Source organism: Rhinopithecus bieti, unplaced genomic scaffold (genome assembly GCF_001698545.2).
Source record: "Rhinopithecus bieti isolate Rb0 unplaced genomic scaffold, ASM169854v2 scaffold_56975, whole genome shotgun sequence".
NCBI lineage: Eukaryota > Metazoa > Chordata > Mammalia > Primates > Cercopithecidae > Rhinopithecus > Rhinopithecus bieti.
This window is the reverse complement of record NW_016823127.1, coordinates 269,769-284,332: the sequence shown is the minus strand read 5'-3', so window position 1 is coordinate 284,332 and position 14,564 is coordinate 269,769. Positions and strand designations below refer to the sequence as shown.

Here is a 14,564-nt window from a genome sequence, read left to right as displayed (position 1 = left end):
TTATTTTTACTATTCTTTTAGTAGCTTGTTAGTTACATATTCTTTTCCAATTCTTTTAGTGATTACTGTAGGAAAATATGTTGATCCTGGACAGATTAGAGTTTAATATAAAATTAGTACTTTTGCTACTTCCAGGACAATGTAAGGACATTAGAATATTTTAATTGCATTCACCTCTTCCCAATTTTTGTTTTTATTGTTGTCATTAATTGTAAAACTCACAAGACGTAATTGCTCTTATTTTCAACCATTATTAAGTAAAATTTATCCACATACGTATCCTTTCTGTTGTTCTTCACTGGAATCTCCATGCTTCCTTCAGGGATCATTTTCCCACTCCCTAAAGCACTTCCTTTAGTGAAATTTTGTTGATGACAAAAACCGTTAGTGATGAGTCCTCTTAGGTTTTTGTTTGTCTGAAAACATTATTTCATCTCCATTTCTGAAGGATGTTTTTACTGACACTAGAATTCCAGTAATTTCCTTTCTGCACTTTGCAGATATCAGTTTATTGTCTTCCTTTCTCCATTCCTTCTTTGAAAAGTTAGCTGTCAGTCTTGCTACTGCTGCTTGAAAGGTAATGCATCTTTTTCCTTTGGATGCTTTTCAGATTTTTCTCTTTGTGTTTGATTTACAAATGTTTCACTATTTACAACTGTTTCACTGTTAGGGGCTTAGTTGTGGTTTTCTTTTCGTGCTTGGGGTTCCCTGAGATTCTTGAATTTGTGGCTTAATGTCTTTCAACAGCTTTGGGAAAATTCTCAGATGGTCTCTATTGGAACATTATTTCGACCAGGTGTGGTGGCTCACACCTGTAATCCCAACACCTTGGGAGGCCGAGGTGGGTAGATCATGAGGTCAGGAGTTCAAGACCAGCCTGACCAATATGGTGAAACCCCATCTCTACTAAAAATACAAAAATTAGCCAAGCATGATGGCAGGTGCCTGTAATCTCAGCTACTTGGGAGGCTAAGGCAGGAGAATTGCTTGAACCTGGATGGCAGAGGTTGCAGTGAGCTGAGATCACGCCACTGCACTCCAGCCTGAGTGACAGAGTGAGACTCTGTCTCAAAACAAAAAAACAAAAACAAAAACAACACAAAAAAACACCAAAACAAAACAAAAAACCATTATTTCCACCCTAATTGTGCTGTTTACTTCTTCTGGGTCTCCTTACATGTTAGACCTTCTCACTATGTCCCATATTAAGCTTCTACCTTTTTCTGCACTTTTCATTCTTTTCTCTTAGTCTTTATTCTGGGTAATTTATTTTGGTCTTTCTGATAGAGTTCACTTCAGCTGTATCTGATCTGCAGTTAAATCTATTTATTGAGTTCATAAGTTCATTTAATGTATTTTTCAATTCTATTATTTCCATTTGATTCCTTTTTACAATTTACAATCCTCTGTTGAAATTCTCCCATTTGTCATCTAAAGTCCTGAGTAGGCTTCCCTGTAATCCCAGCACTTTGGGAGGCCAAGGCAGGAGGATTGCTTGAGCCCAGAAGTTCAAGACCAGCTGAGCAACACGGTGAAACCCCATCTCTACAAAAAATACAAAAATTAGCCAGGTGCAGTGGTGCATACCTGTAGTCCCAGCTACTCAGGTGGCTGAAGTGGGAGGATCCCTTGAACCTGGGAGGTGGAGGTTGCAGTGAGCTGAGATGGAGCCACTCCAGCCTTGGGGGAAGAGTGAGACACTGCCCCCCCCCCCAAAAAAAAAGCCCTGAATATATTAATGATAATTATTTTCAAGTCTATGTCTTATAACACCACTATCTGGACAACAGGCCCATCATGGCCTGTTTTAAATTAAATATTTTATTTCAAAATAACTGTAGACTCACTCAGTTGTAAGAAATAACATAGAGAGAGCCCATGTACTCTTTACCCAGCTTCCTTTAATGGTAACATCCTACGAGAGTAGAGTACAACATCACAACCGGGATGTTAACACTGATACTGTCTTATTTAGGTTTCCCTAGTTTTACCTGTAGTTGTGTGTGTGTGTGTGTGTGTATATATGTGTGAGGGTAATGTGTGTGTGTATGTATATATGTGTGTATGTGTATGCATGTGTGTGTATGTGTGTTTGTGTGTGTATATGTGTGCATGTATGTGTATGTATTTGTGTTGTATGTGTGTGCATGTGTGCATGTGTGTGTATGTGTATGTGCATATGTGTTTGTGTGTGTATGTGCATGTGTATGTGTGTATATATGTGTGTAATGTGTGTGTATGTGTGTGCATGTGTGTGTATGTGTGTATGTGTGTGTATTTGTGTGTGTGTGTGTGTGAGAGAGAGATATTTAATTGTAGGCAATTTTATCACATGTGTAGGTCTAGTGACCTTAAAAAATTTTTTCCCCCTCTGTCTGGATTTTCAGTCATTCAGTTTCATTTCCAGATATGTCTGGTAATTTTTTTTTTTATTGAATGCCAAACTTTGTGTAACAAAAATATAATGTGAGAGTTTGGATGGCGTTGTTCTCTTCCTCCAGAGAATTTACTTGGCTTCTGGCAAGCTGTTGGTGAAGAGGCAGACACCTTAATTCAATCAATGAATGGGATGCTTGGAAACTGCCATTCTGTGTGTGGGAGGGCTGGACTATTTCCCTACTCGAGTGTGTAACCCACTAAAAGCCTGGGTCATTTACCAGAGCTCCTCATCCTAAACTTCAGTTTTTACCTGGAAGCTCTAGTTCTCATTGTCATGTAATTTCTTGAAGATATTAACTGACTCCTCAACTTAGCCATTTGTTGTTAGTGGATAGGGGCCATAAGAGGAAGGCTGCTGCCCCAGAATCCAGGCTCACCTCTCTGAACTTCTCTTCTCCCTGGGATCTTTGTCCCTCAACTCTGGCTTATCTTGATACCTCTCCAATGACTTCCTTGGATGCCTTCTTTTATTTTTTTTTTTGAGATGGAGTGTTGGGATTACAGGGGTGAGTTATTACTGCATCTGGCCAGATAATGGATTTTAAGAGAAGAAACTGCATTTTTAGGAGACAATGGTGGCTTGGAACAGAGTGGTAGTAGAGTGGAGAGGAGTGGACGTGGGTTGAGATATGAGTTAGTGGTTGAGTCATTGGGCAATGGATAGAATAGATGGGTAAGAGAAAGAGAGAAGTCAACGAGCAGCCGGAATTGAGCCTATTTATTTGAGCCTATTTATTGGGAAGGGGGTGAGTGGGGCAGGGAGAGGAAGATGAAGTGTTTAGTTTTGGATACATGCATTTTGAGACTCCTATTGGGTAACCTGCATATGCAAATGTGGAGTTCAGGGAAAAATCTCGGAGGGAGTCAAAACCATGGGCCTAGATGAGATTTCCTAGGGAAAGCATCTAGGTAGAAAGAATAAAGAGACCCAGAACTGCACCCTGGGGTACGACAGCATTTAGGGACCAGGGAGATGAGGAGGTATCAGAAGGAGCCTGAGAAGGAACCGCCAGTGAAATAGAGCAGTGGTTCTCAAAGTGCGGTCCCAGGACCAGCAGCCATAGCATCATCTGGCACTTGTTAGAGAGGCAGACTGTTGGCCCCCGCCTCAGATCTACTGCCTCAGAACCTCCAGGGTGGGGCCCAGCGGTCAGCGACCAGTGCTTTAACTCGCTCCAGGCTATTGTAATGCAGGCTACAATTTGAGAACCACTGAGGTGAAAGACAAACCAGGACAGAGTGTGTTTTGGAAGGCAAGAGGATACATTTTTCAAGAAGGAAGGAGTGTGTTTGATGCAGCTGAGAATGTGGCTAAGACAATGGCAGTAGGCCTGGCCACTGGATTTTGCAACATGGACGTTATTGTTGGCCTGGACAGGTGAGACTTTGGTGGAGTGGGAGTGTGGGGGGAACAGCAGCCTCATGGGAACTGGACAAGGTGTGAATGAAGGTGGGATGAAGTGGCATAACAACTGTAGAATTAGCTGGCTGTGGTGGCTCATGCCTGTAATCCCAGCACTTTGGGAGGCCAAGGCAGGAGGATTATTTTGAGCTCAGGAGTTTGAGACCAGCCTGGCCAACATGGCGAAACTCCGTCTCTACTAAAAATATAAAAATTAGCCAGGTGTGGTGGCAAGTGCCTGTAATCCCAGCTACTCTGGAGACTGAGGCAGGAGAATCGCTTGAACCCAGGAGGCAGAGATTGCAGTAAGCCAAGATGGTGCCACTGTACTCCAGCCTGGGTGACAAAGCGAGTCTCCATCTAAAAAACAAAAACAAAAAACCCCAAAACTCCCAAAAAACTGTAGACCCACTGTCTAGCAAAGGGTTAACTCAGCAGGCTTGGGCTGATCGAACCCTGCACATTCCAAAGAAAGGACTGGGCCTGGAGCAGCTCCCCAGCAGGTAACTTCCAAACCCTTGGAAGGTCCTGCCTGATGAGACTGTCTTTGTTTACCTTTGGCCATGCCAGCTAATTTATGCTGACAAAGTCTTTTATGGCAAATGCCCTTAGTCACACTGTATCAGTTTGACCTCTGGAGGGGGGTCCTTAGACTGAGTAGTTAAGGTCAGTCATATGGGTCCTCCATTACCTAATCATCCCCTAGTATAGACCCTGGACACCAAGACTGGGGTGAGCTTCCCTGATGGACAAGTCTCTTGTGCGTGTGTCACACATCATTGCTGAGTGAATGAAGTGCTGTCTGTAGGACTCTGGGAGAGAACGACTGGAATTCTTTTCCTGGTCTGTCCTGGATTCCACCCTATATACCTTTCTCCTTGGCTGATTGGCATCCATATCCTTTCAATGTAATAAACCATAACCGTGAGTTTAGTGGCTTTTCTGAGTTCTGTGAGTCCTTCCAGTGAATCATCAAACCTGAGGGTGGTCCTGGGAACCCCTGATACACCTGATTTTTCAAGAAGTTTTGCAGTGAAAGGAGAAAAGGAATGAGTGACAGCTGCAGGAGGTATTGGCTCGAGGATTCTGTGTGAGAGAGGAGATACTGGGGCAGGCTTGGAGGCCCATCGAAATGACAAAGTAGATAAGGATAGGTTGGTAATGCAGGAGAAATGCTGCTGAGAAGACAAAGTGGAAGGGGATCCATTACACAGTGCCTCTGATAGGAGCAGTGACGGTTTATTCAGAGTAACTGGGGGAAGCCAGAAAATCTGGGTACAGTGCGGGTTTGCAGGCACTGTGGTGGGGTGATGGGAGAAGACTGAACTAATGGTTTTCTCAATGAACTAGGAGTTGAGACCACCCTTGAGTGTGCAGGGCTGGGAGTGGAGGGCTGTAGATTTGAGGAGAGAGGGGATATGATATAGTCACTTTGGAGAGCAAGACCCCAAACAAGGAATGTGTACTAAGATTGCAGGCCAGGATTGGAGATCTCTGGCAAAGGACCAAAAATGAAAGTCAGGCTGGGCACGGTGGCTCACACCTGTAATCCCAGCACTTTAGGAGGCCGAGGCAGGTGGATTATTTGAGGTCAGGAGTTCGAGATCAGCCTGACTAACATGGTGAAACCCTATCTCTACTAAAAAAAAATACAAAAAAGTTAGCTGGGCATGGTGGCATGTGCCTGTGGTCCCAGCTATTCGGGAGGCTGAGGTAGGAGAATCACTTGAACCTGGGAGGCGGAAGTTGCAGTGAGCCAAGATTGCGCCATTGCACTCCAGCCTCGGACACGGAGTAAGACTCCGTATCAAAAATAAATAAATAAATAGAAAAGAAAATGAGGGTCAACACACATCAAAATCTGTGCTTTTTCACATCTGCATTCAATTGTGCAGGTGCTGGCACGAAGCAGGTGGTCAGCAGTATTTCATCTTCACTGGGACAAAGCATAAAGGACTCGAGGTCGTGTGTCTGGGTGGGCTCAAGTGACCAAGCGAGTGCTGTCACCTCCTTCCTAAGACCTCATCCTTCTCCCAAGTCCTCCACAAGAGCTACCTTCTTCAAAAAGCAGGTGGACAGCAGTATTTCACCAGGGTTGGACTTTGCCAGCTGAGTGGGACAGAGGGAGACGGAGTGTTTGCAAGTAAACTGGTGCAAGAGAGGATAAACAAGGCATAGCTGCCTATAGCTTAATTTTGCTCAGTGGTAATTAAAATATTTTTATTTTAAAACAAATCTGGATTCATTCTGGAGTAGAATGAAAAAAGCACATGAATTTTTCAGATAACTTAGCAGACTTCCAAGGCGGTTTCCCTGTTTTGAAGTGCCACTGCCAGGGATACCTATCCCCCTGGTCCTCACGTGGTGAATCTACTCTTGTTGGAAGTTTGGGAAGCTTTGGAAAAGTCTGGAAAGCCCTGTCCTGCCGGTGTGATCCCCTGTTTCCTGGCTAGCACCCTGACTTTTCACAGGGATCATCTGAGGACGGCATCCAACCAAGAACAGTGACAGTATTGAGAGTAGGAGGATGAAGCCTTTGTGGGTCTAAGATGGTGTGTGCAGGGAGGGCTGGGGACTAATCAAGACCCTCTTAAGGATGGGGCAGGTGCTGCAGGGGTGGGGTGGGGTAGCTGACCCTGATGCTGGTCTTAGAGTCCAGTCTAGAGGCCACAACATCAGAGGAGTCTGGGTAGTGTGGGGAAGGGAGCGGCTGAAATACAACAACCAGACTCCCTCACCCCGGCCCCTCCCTAGGACCGCAAGAGAGGAAACACTCTGGGGGTCCAGACAAGTGACTGGGACAGACTAGGTCCCAGGAAACAAGTCAGGGACCCGGATCCCAGAACTAGAGCACAAGATGTGGACGGGGTATTGGGAATGAGGCCGAAGCCCAGTTATCAGAACTGGGACACGTTCCATGTGGGACTTGGGTTCTTTACATCCTTCCTGCATAAATTCTGGGAAATGGGGTGTGTCTAAGCCTGGAACAGGGAGAACTTGTCAGCTGGGGGGCATATTGAGGGGCACGTGTGGTTTTGGGGCAGTCCAGGATCAGGCATCTTCTCTGCCTTTCCCTGCTGCCCTGTCCAAAGCAGCCCCCTCCTTCCTGCCCAGCACCTCCCAGGGCAGCCCCATCCCAAAAGAAGAGCCTCAGAGTAAACGGCATGTTTATTTTGAACATTCAATTTTACAAAAACAAAAAGGTAACAAAACCATGACACAGATCACACACATACACACACACACGCACGCACACGCACACATGTTGCAGCTCATGTCAATTTATGTACAAAACAGGGAGAGGAGAAAGGAATGAGGCTGGGGAGGGGTTGTCAGTAGGGTGCACTAATGTCACAGTGTCAGACAACTTGACATGCTCACTCACACTCAGCCTGGGCCCACGTGAGCCCCTTCCCCACCTAGGGGTCAGAGGTCAGGGTGGGAGGTGGGGTCTGGGGTGGCAGGCAGCTGGAATAAAGGGTGAAGAGAGTAATCCCATCTCTGGGAGGGAGTCCCTTTCCACATTTACTCAGGCCAAGGGTGCTGGGACACACAGAGGAGGGGGGACTCAGTGCTGGGGAGAGGCTGCTGTGTCCTAGAGAGGGCTGAACGCAGTCAGAAGGCTGAGCTCAAGTCTCCCTGGTCCAGCTGGGTGGCCTTGAGGGTCGTTCCCCTCCCCGGGCTTCAGCTTCCTCATCTGTAAAATGAGGGCTTTGGCCTCCTCTCAGAGCCCTTCCTGCCCAAATCTGTGGTCCCAGGTGATGCAGAGTGGTGGCAAGGGGATCGGTCCCCTTGGGATGTCGGTGGGGGCACCACGTGCCACAAGATGGGAAGATCTGGCAGATAACAGCTGGGAAGCACCTGGTTTAGGGCTTGGCCCCAAGCAGGAGTTGGAGGAAGAGCAAGTTCCCTCCCCTTCCCTGCCAAGGACTCTTGGGAGATGCTCAGTTTCCTTTTCTTTTACAGCTCTCCTCTGAACTCCAGCTGAGCTAGAGAAGGGCTAAAGCTCTGGCCCATGGTAGAAGGGACACATTCCCTAAAGCAGCTGAGCCCCGTGGCATAGCTTCACCAAGGGGACCCTGGCCCTAGGGCTGGCCCACTCCCCACCTCTGTTCCTTCACTTCAAGCCCTGTGGGCTGGGGAATGGTGTCAGAACACATCTGGAGCAATGGTGCCCAGATGACACTCTATACAGTGAGTGGGTACTCGGACCCTGGAGGTAACCCCCTTTGGTTTGAAATCTGGGCTCCATCACTCGCTAGCTGATTGACACCAGGCAGATGACATCACCTCTCCGTGCCCCAGTTTCCTCACCTGTCTAACGGAGCCAAGAACGTCCTAACTTAGAACTGTGTTGTGAGGATCAACAGGACGGTGCCAGTGCCACTCTCAGTGCAGTGCCGGATGGCAGGACAAACACGGGCTCCATTGTGGTTATCAGCCAGGAGCAGCTTAGGATTTGACTGGGCCATGTCTGACTCCTCTTGCCCTGTCTGCTTGGATGTGCTCAGGGGCAGCAGAAGATAGGAAAAGTGGGACCTAAACAGTGGCGCTGGGGAAATTTGTTCCTGTTCCCTTTGGAAGGCTGAGTGGGTGAGGCGGCACGGGAACAAGGCTTAGACGTCAGAGGTCCCATCTTCACTGGGACAAAGCATAAAGGACTCGAGGTCGTGTGTCTGGGTGGGCTCAAGTGACCAAGCGAGTGCTGTCACCTCCTTCCTAAGACCTCATCCTTCTCCCAAGTCCTCCAAAAGAGCTACCTTCTTCAAAAAGCAACAGATCAAGCTTGGCGTCACTGAAATCGAAGTTCTGAATTCTGCCGTCACCCCAGCAACAGTGCCATTATGATGAGACACTTGACACAGCCCTTGGGTTGATGTCATTGGCTGTTACCGTGGCAACCTAGGTCTCAGCAGGTCTGGCTGAAGTCCGCCATCGCCTTTTCTTCCAGTGGGATTGTACTGGAGGGGCTGGGCAATCTATTTATGTTCTCGAAATGGAAAGGATCTGGGTGCTGGAGGGAATGCGTCTTGCAGGAGCTTCCATGGCACTGAGCCCCCTGGCCTGCAGCTCTTGCATCATGTCTCAGGCTAAGTGGCCTCAGGGAGTGGAGACAGACAGGGGAACAAAAAGGCAGACAAAAGGTACAATGCCCACTTGAGCCAGGGAGCCTGCAGCTGCTCGGACACCTGGTAGGTGACTAGCAGGGGAGGGACACCTCAGCTCTCCATTCTGCCGAAGCGCCCAGGGATCACAACCTCCTTCCTGCATTTCCTGGCGGGGGGACGCCAAGATGTTTGGGTGTTACGTAAAGGAAGACGTTCCAGGTGTCATACTGGAAAGCATCTGACCTCTCAGATGTCCACCTGCTTAGGTGTAGACTGAACTCAAAGGCCTTCAAGGGCAGGCAGCATGGAAGGGGAAGAGCACTGAAGAGGGAGTCAGATGCCCTGAGCTCTAGTCCTGGCTCTGCCCCATCGTGCTCTGTGATCCTGTGCAGGTCATGGGTCCTCCCTGAACTCTTCCCCATTTCTCACAAGCAAGATGCAGATGTGGTGCCAGATGGGGTGGCTTTTCTCATCTCTAAGATTATTATTATTATTTTCTGAGACAGAGTCTTGTTCTGTTGCCCAGGCTGGAGTGCAATGGTGTGATCTTGGCTCACTGCAACCTCTACCTCCTCGGTTCAAGAGATTCTCTTGCCTCAGCCTCCCGAGTAGCTGGGACTACAGGCGTGCACCACCACATAGGCTATCTTTTGTATTTTTAGTGGAGATGGGAGTTCACTATGTTGGCCAGGCTGACCTCGAACTCCTGACCACAAGTGATCTGCCCGTCTTGGCCTCCCAAAGTGCTGGGATTACAGGCATGAGACACCATGCCCAGCCTCTCAGCTCTTAAGATTCTGACACTCTCTTGGAGAAGCTGGTGATGACTCAAGGGGACCAGGAAGCATCAGCTCTTTGAGATACTCTCAGACAGGCAAGGGTGCCAGGCTGGGGTGATCCAGAGGGAGCTGGTTTTTTACAATCCATGCATGAGGTTAGTCTGCCTTGAACCTTGCCCTCGACTCTGAGTCTCTGCTGACCCTAACCCATGACTGGCTTCATCCCATCTACTGCCGAGTACCGGGAACTACCCCTGCTAAGCCCAGGGTCACCAGTGCTTTCCCCACATATCCACCTGGAATCACAGAGAAGCTCACACCCAATCTGGAGGGCAAATGACCAAAGTGAGGGCCTCAGCTCACGAATGAGGAACACCAAGCCCAGAGAGGGCAGGGACTTATAGAAGGCCACACAGGACATTAGCAGGGCTGGCTAGGAACCAAGGGCTCCTCCCTCTCACCCAGCACTCTGCCCACTGCTTCATGCTTCTCCCCTCCCTCTCAGCTTCTTCCTTCCTGCCCCAGGACCATGCACAGGGTAGGTAATGTGGCTCTGCCAAAGGCGGGGTCTCCTGAGCCATGAGGCCTCTGCCTTAGGGCTGCTGCCAGCCCAGGCTGAAGTGGCCCAAGTCCTATCCTTTGCATGGAGGGAGAGGGATGACTATCCCAGTGGCCATTGCTATGGGTGAGCACAAGGGGTGACTGCAGCCCTTTGGCCTCCCGGGGTCTTTGTTTCCTTCCCTCCAGGCTGGAGCGGGGAAAAGAATGTCCTGGAGACTGAGGTGGGGCTGGGCCAGGCGTGGAACCAACATTCAAACTACTACACACAAAGAGAGGAGGAAAGAGGAGGAAGAGGGAGGCATGGGTAGGGTGAGGGAGGCTCCATTGAGATCCCACTGCCCTTGACTGGCAGCTGGTGGAAAGTGGGAGGAGGATAACTCTAACCTCCGATGTCCTCATCATCCCCTTCTACAGCCTGTTGTGGCCCTGAAGGGGAAGCCACTGGGCCTGTTGCATGGGGGACAAGGGAGTGGGTGGCCACCCCCACCACTGAGATAGTGGGGTTCATCTCATACGCAACCCTACCCTACTGGGGGTGCTGTGAAAATTAGTGAAATCAGATGCAATCGATGGGCAGGGAGGGGTGGGGTAAGAGACAACTCCAGTGCAATGCCAGGCGGGCAGGCTCCCACTGTTCACTTGAGATGCTCCTCCCCACCCAGGTGGGGACAGGGGACACACTCACAGGGCGGGCGTTCTGGAGGTGTGGGTACAGGTGAGAGGAAACGGGAGGCACAGCCAGGAGTGGGGCAGGAGGGAAGGCCAGTGTGTGGGCAGGCTGAGGAGGGAATATGACCCCTCTCAAGTCCCCAAAGTGGCAGGCAAAGGAGGGGTCCTGGATGAGGTGGCCCCTCATGCCTTGGCTCTCCCCTTGCAGACATCGAAGGCAGCCTTTGTTGCGCCCCCAAAGGCTTCCACCAGCTTGTCTTCCCAAGGAAAGATGTTGCCCAGCAGTGGCGCAGTGCAGTTGGCAATGCCCAAGACCTGGGCTGGTGTCAGGGCGTGGTCCCACAGATTAAACTGGGCAATGTCACCGACAAAGGCCTGGGTAGCATCAAACCGGCCACCCAGGGTATCCTGGGCCAAGACAGCAGCAGAGAAAGGAGAGACATGGAATGAGGGAGCAGAAAAGACAGGCAGGCTGACTCAGTCAGACTCTTGTCCCCGAGGAAGCCTCACCTTCGTCCCCACTGAAGCCCTCCCCCAAAGCTCTAGCCCCACCTCCAAGATTCTAGCTCCTTGGGCATGTCTCTGATCTCTCTGGCTCTCAGTCTGCCCATCTGCACAATGGGGAGGTCCAGCCCCAATACCAGCCTGAGCCTTACCTGCTCCTGGCCCAGGATAAGGATCCCATGAGGCTTGATGGGGTGCCAGGCAGCCAGGTTCTCACCAGAGCCCTGCAGCTCCCCGTCCTGGTAGGCAGACCATAGGCCATCCCTTGTGGTCCAGGCGACGCAGATGTGGTGCCAGTCATTGTCTTTCAGGCTCAGGGGCAGCTGGGCCACCTGGACACAGGTCCCCCAACCCCAGGTCAGAGGTGCCTCAAGGCCCAAGGCCCATGGCTGAGGAAGCGGGGTGGGGCAGGGGAGACCTATGTCCATTCATCCAGGGCCCAACCCCAGGCCTGACCCTCTCCATCCTCCTGCCCAGTGTCTTTCCCTGACTCCTCTCTCCTCTTTCTTCAAAGACCAAACCAGATCACAAGGGACTCTCTGGTTTTGGTTTTCAGTTGTCACGAGGTAGTTCACTCACTCTCCAACCTATTAAGGTCTATAAAAGTGGCCTATTAAGGTCACTTAGGGTGGGAGGGATGTCTCATAACCCCAACTTCCCCTGAACACCTCACACAGCACTCAGCACACAGCTGGGGCTCAAGAAGTACTGGTAGGGGGCTGGGCGCAGTGGCTCATGCTTGTAATCCCAGCACTTTGGGAGGCTGAGGCGGGCCGATCACAAGTTCAGGAGATCGAGACCACGGTGAAACCCCGTCTCTACTAAAAATACAAAAAATTAGCCAGGCGTGGTGGTGGGAGCTTGTAGTCCCAGCTACTCAGGAGGCTTAAGCAGGAGAATGGCGTTAACCTGGGAGGCGGAGCTTGCAGTGAGCCGAGATTGCACCACTGCATTCCAGCCTGGGTGACAGAGCAAGACTTTGTCTCAAAAAGAAGAAAAAATGCTCAGCCCTCTCTTTGTTCTCTGGAATGTACCTTTGTTTTACACTGAAGGCTGCCTCTCCCTGGTTTGCAAACTGTTGACTGGAATAAAGTCTCTTTCCTCCAAATTTATTTTCAGATAACTCTTATTCACAAAGACTAGGCTGAGAACTGAACAAGATCTGCCATGAGCCAGAGATGCATTCTTGTTGCTGACCTATGCCACCCACCTGCCACCCTGCCTTCCAGGGTCTGTCCTGCTGCATCTGGAAACTTCTCCCACTGTCTCCACCAACCCTGACATGCCTTTCTCTTGAGGGATGTTTCTGCCTAAACTAGACCCTTCCTGTTTCCCACCTGCTAAGGGGATAATGACTTTATGGGCAGACAGCCCCAGCACTAATGCTCAATGGTAGCCGTAGGAACTGCAGACTCCCAGGCTTCCTATTCCCCCTCATTAGCATGCCAAATCCCACTCCAAATGTTCCCCCATAGCCTGAGAGAGCACAGTCAAACTCCTCAGCCTGCATGCCTGACAACTCCTGATCTGGCTCCAACCTGCCTTTTCTCTTGCCCCCTCTGTTCTTACACATTCTCAGTGCCAATCAGCTCTGCCTACTCTTTGTCCCTGAGCCCTTTGTGTGCACTCTCATCTCAGCCCCTTTGCTTGCCACCCTCCTTGCTTCCAGGCCATCCTTCATCCTGGAGTCCCTCCTCAAGACTATTCCACCCAACAACGGCCTCTGCTTCCTGTAACTCCAAAACTCTTTCACTGGGGAATTGTAGCTGGGTGGAGACTTTTGAAAAACAGACAGATCTGGGTTCAAATCTCACCTACTAGTTGTTTGACATTGGCAAGTCACATAATCTCTTGATGCCTCAGTTTGACTCATCCACAAAATTGGAATGTAATTGCTTACCTTAGAGTAGCCATAGGAGTGAAATGAGATAATACATGCCAGGTGTCTAGTGGGGCCTGGCACATAGTAAGTGCCCTTTTGCTACATCCTGATGAACTTCCTAATTTTATTCTCTTACCCACAAAGGAATAATAATGTAAACATGTCTTGTCTACTTTAGAAGGGTGACTTATATCGGGAAAATGGCACAAGATAGCAAGGATGGCTTTTAAAAGTGCATACTTGGGCCAGGCATGGCGGCTCATGCCTGTAATCCCAACACTTTGGAGGTCAAGGCAGAAGGATCACTTGAGTTCAGGACTTGAAGACCAGCCTGGGCAACATGGCAAAACCCCATCTGATATGGTTTGGCTCTGTGTCCCCACCCAATCTCATCTTGAATTGTACAAAATGTTGTGGGAGGGACCCGGTGGGAGATAATTGAAGCACTGGGGAGTTTACCCCATACTGTTCTCATGGTAGTGGATAAGTCTCATGAGATCTGATGGTTTTATCAGGGGTTTCCGCTTTTGCGTCTTCCTCATGCTCTCTTTGCCTGCTCTGCCACTCATGTAAGGCGGGACTTACTCCTCCTTGCTTTCTGCCACGATTGTGAGGCTTCCCAAGCCATGTGGAACTGTAAGTCCAATTAAACCTCTTTCTTTTGTAAATTGCCCAGTCTTGAATATGTCTTTATCAGTAGCATGAAAACAGACTAATACAGTAAATTGGTACCAGTGGAGTGGGGCACTGCTGAAAAGATACCTGAAAATGTGGAAGCAACTTTGGAACTGGGTAACAGGCAGGGGTTGGAACAGTTTGGAGGGCTCAGAAGAAGACAGGAAAATGTGGGAAAGTTTGGAACCTCCTAGAGATTTGTTGAATGGCTTTGCCCAAAATGCTGATAGCAATATGGACAATGAAATCCAGCTCGAGGTGGTCTCAGAGAGAGATGAGGTACTAGTTGGGAAATGGAGTAAAGAGGACTCTTATTATGTTTTAGTGAAGAGACTAGTGGCATTTTACTCTGGCCCTAGAGATTTGTGGGACTTTGAACTTGAGATAGCTGATTTAGGGTATCTGGAGGAAGAAATTTCTAAGCAGTGAAGCATTCAAGAGGTGACTTGGATGTTGTTAAAAGCATTCAGTTTTATAAGGGAAGCAGAACAGAAAAGTTCAAAAAGTTTGCAGCCTGACAATTTGATAGAAAAGAAAAACCTATT

The 14,564-nt window shown here is 49.2% G+C and overlaps 1 protein-coding gene across 1 annotated transcript in view; it reads right to left on the bottom strand.

The window, feature by feature from the left end:
- Positions 1-6,991: 6,991 nt before the first annotated feature.
- The window catches only part of NPTXR (neuronal pentraxin receptor), a 38,781-nt gene continuing 31,208 nt past the window's right edge, over positions 6,992-14,564 (bottom strand). Inside the window, exons 5-6 of the mRNA XM_017861257.1 lie at positions 11,615-11,794; positions 6,992-11,366 (exon numbers count right to left, since the gene is read on the bottom strand). Of these exons, the coding sequence (XP_017716746.1) occupies positions 11,142-11,366; positions 11,615-11,794 (405 nt within the window). The 3' untranslated portion in view covers positions 6,992-11,141. The remainder of the gene's footprint in view (positions 11,367-11,614; positions 11,795-14,564) is intronic.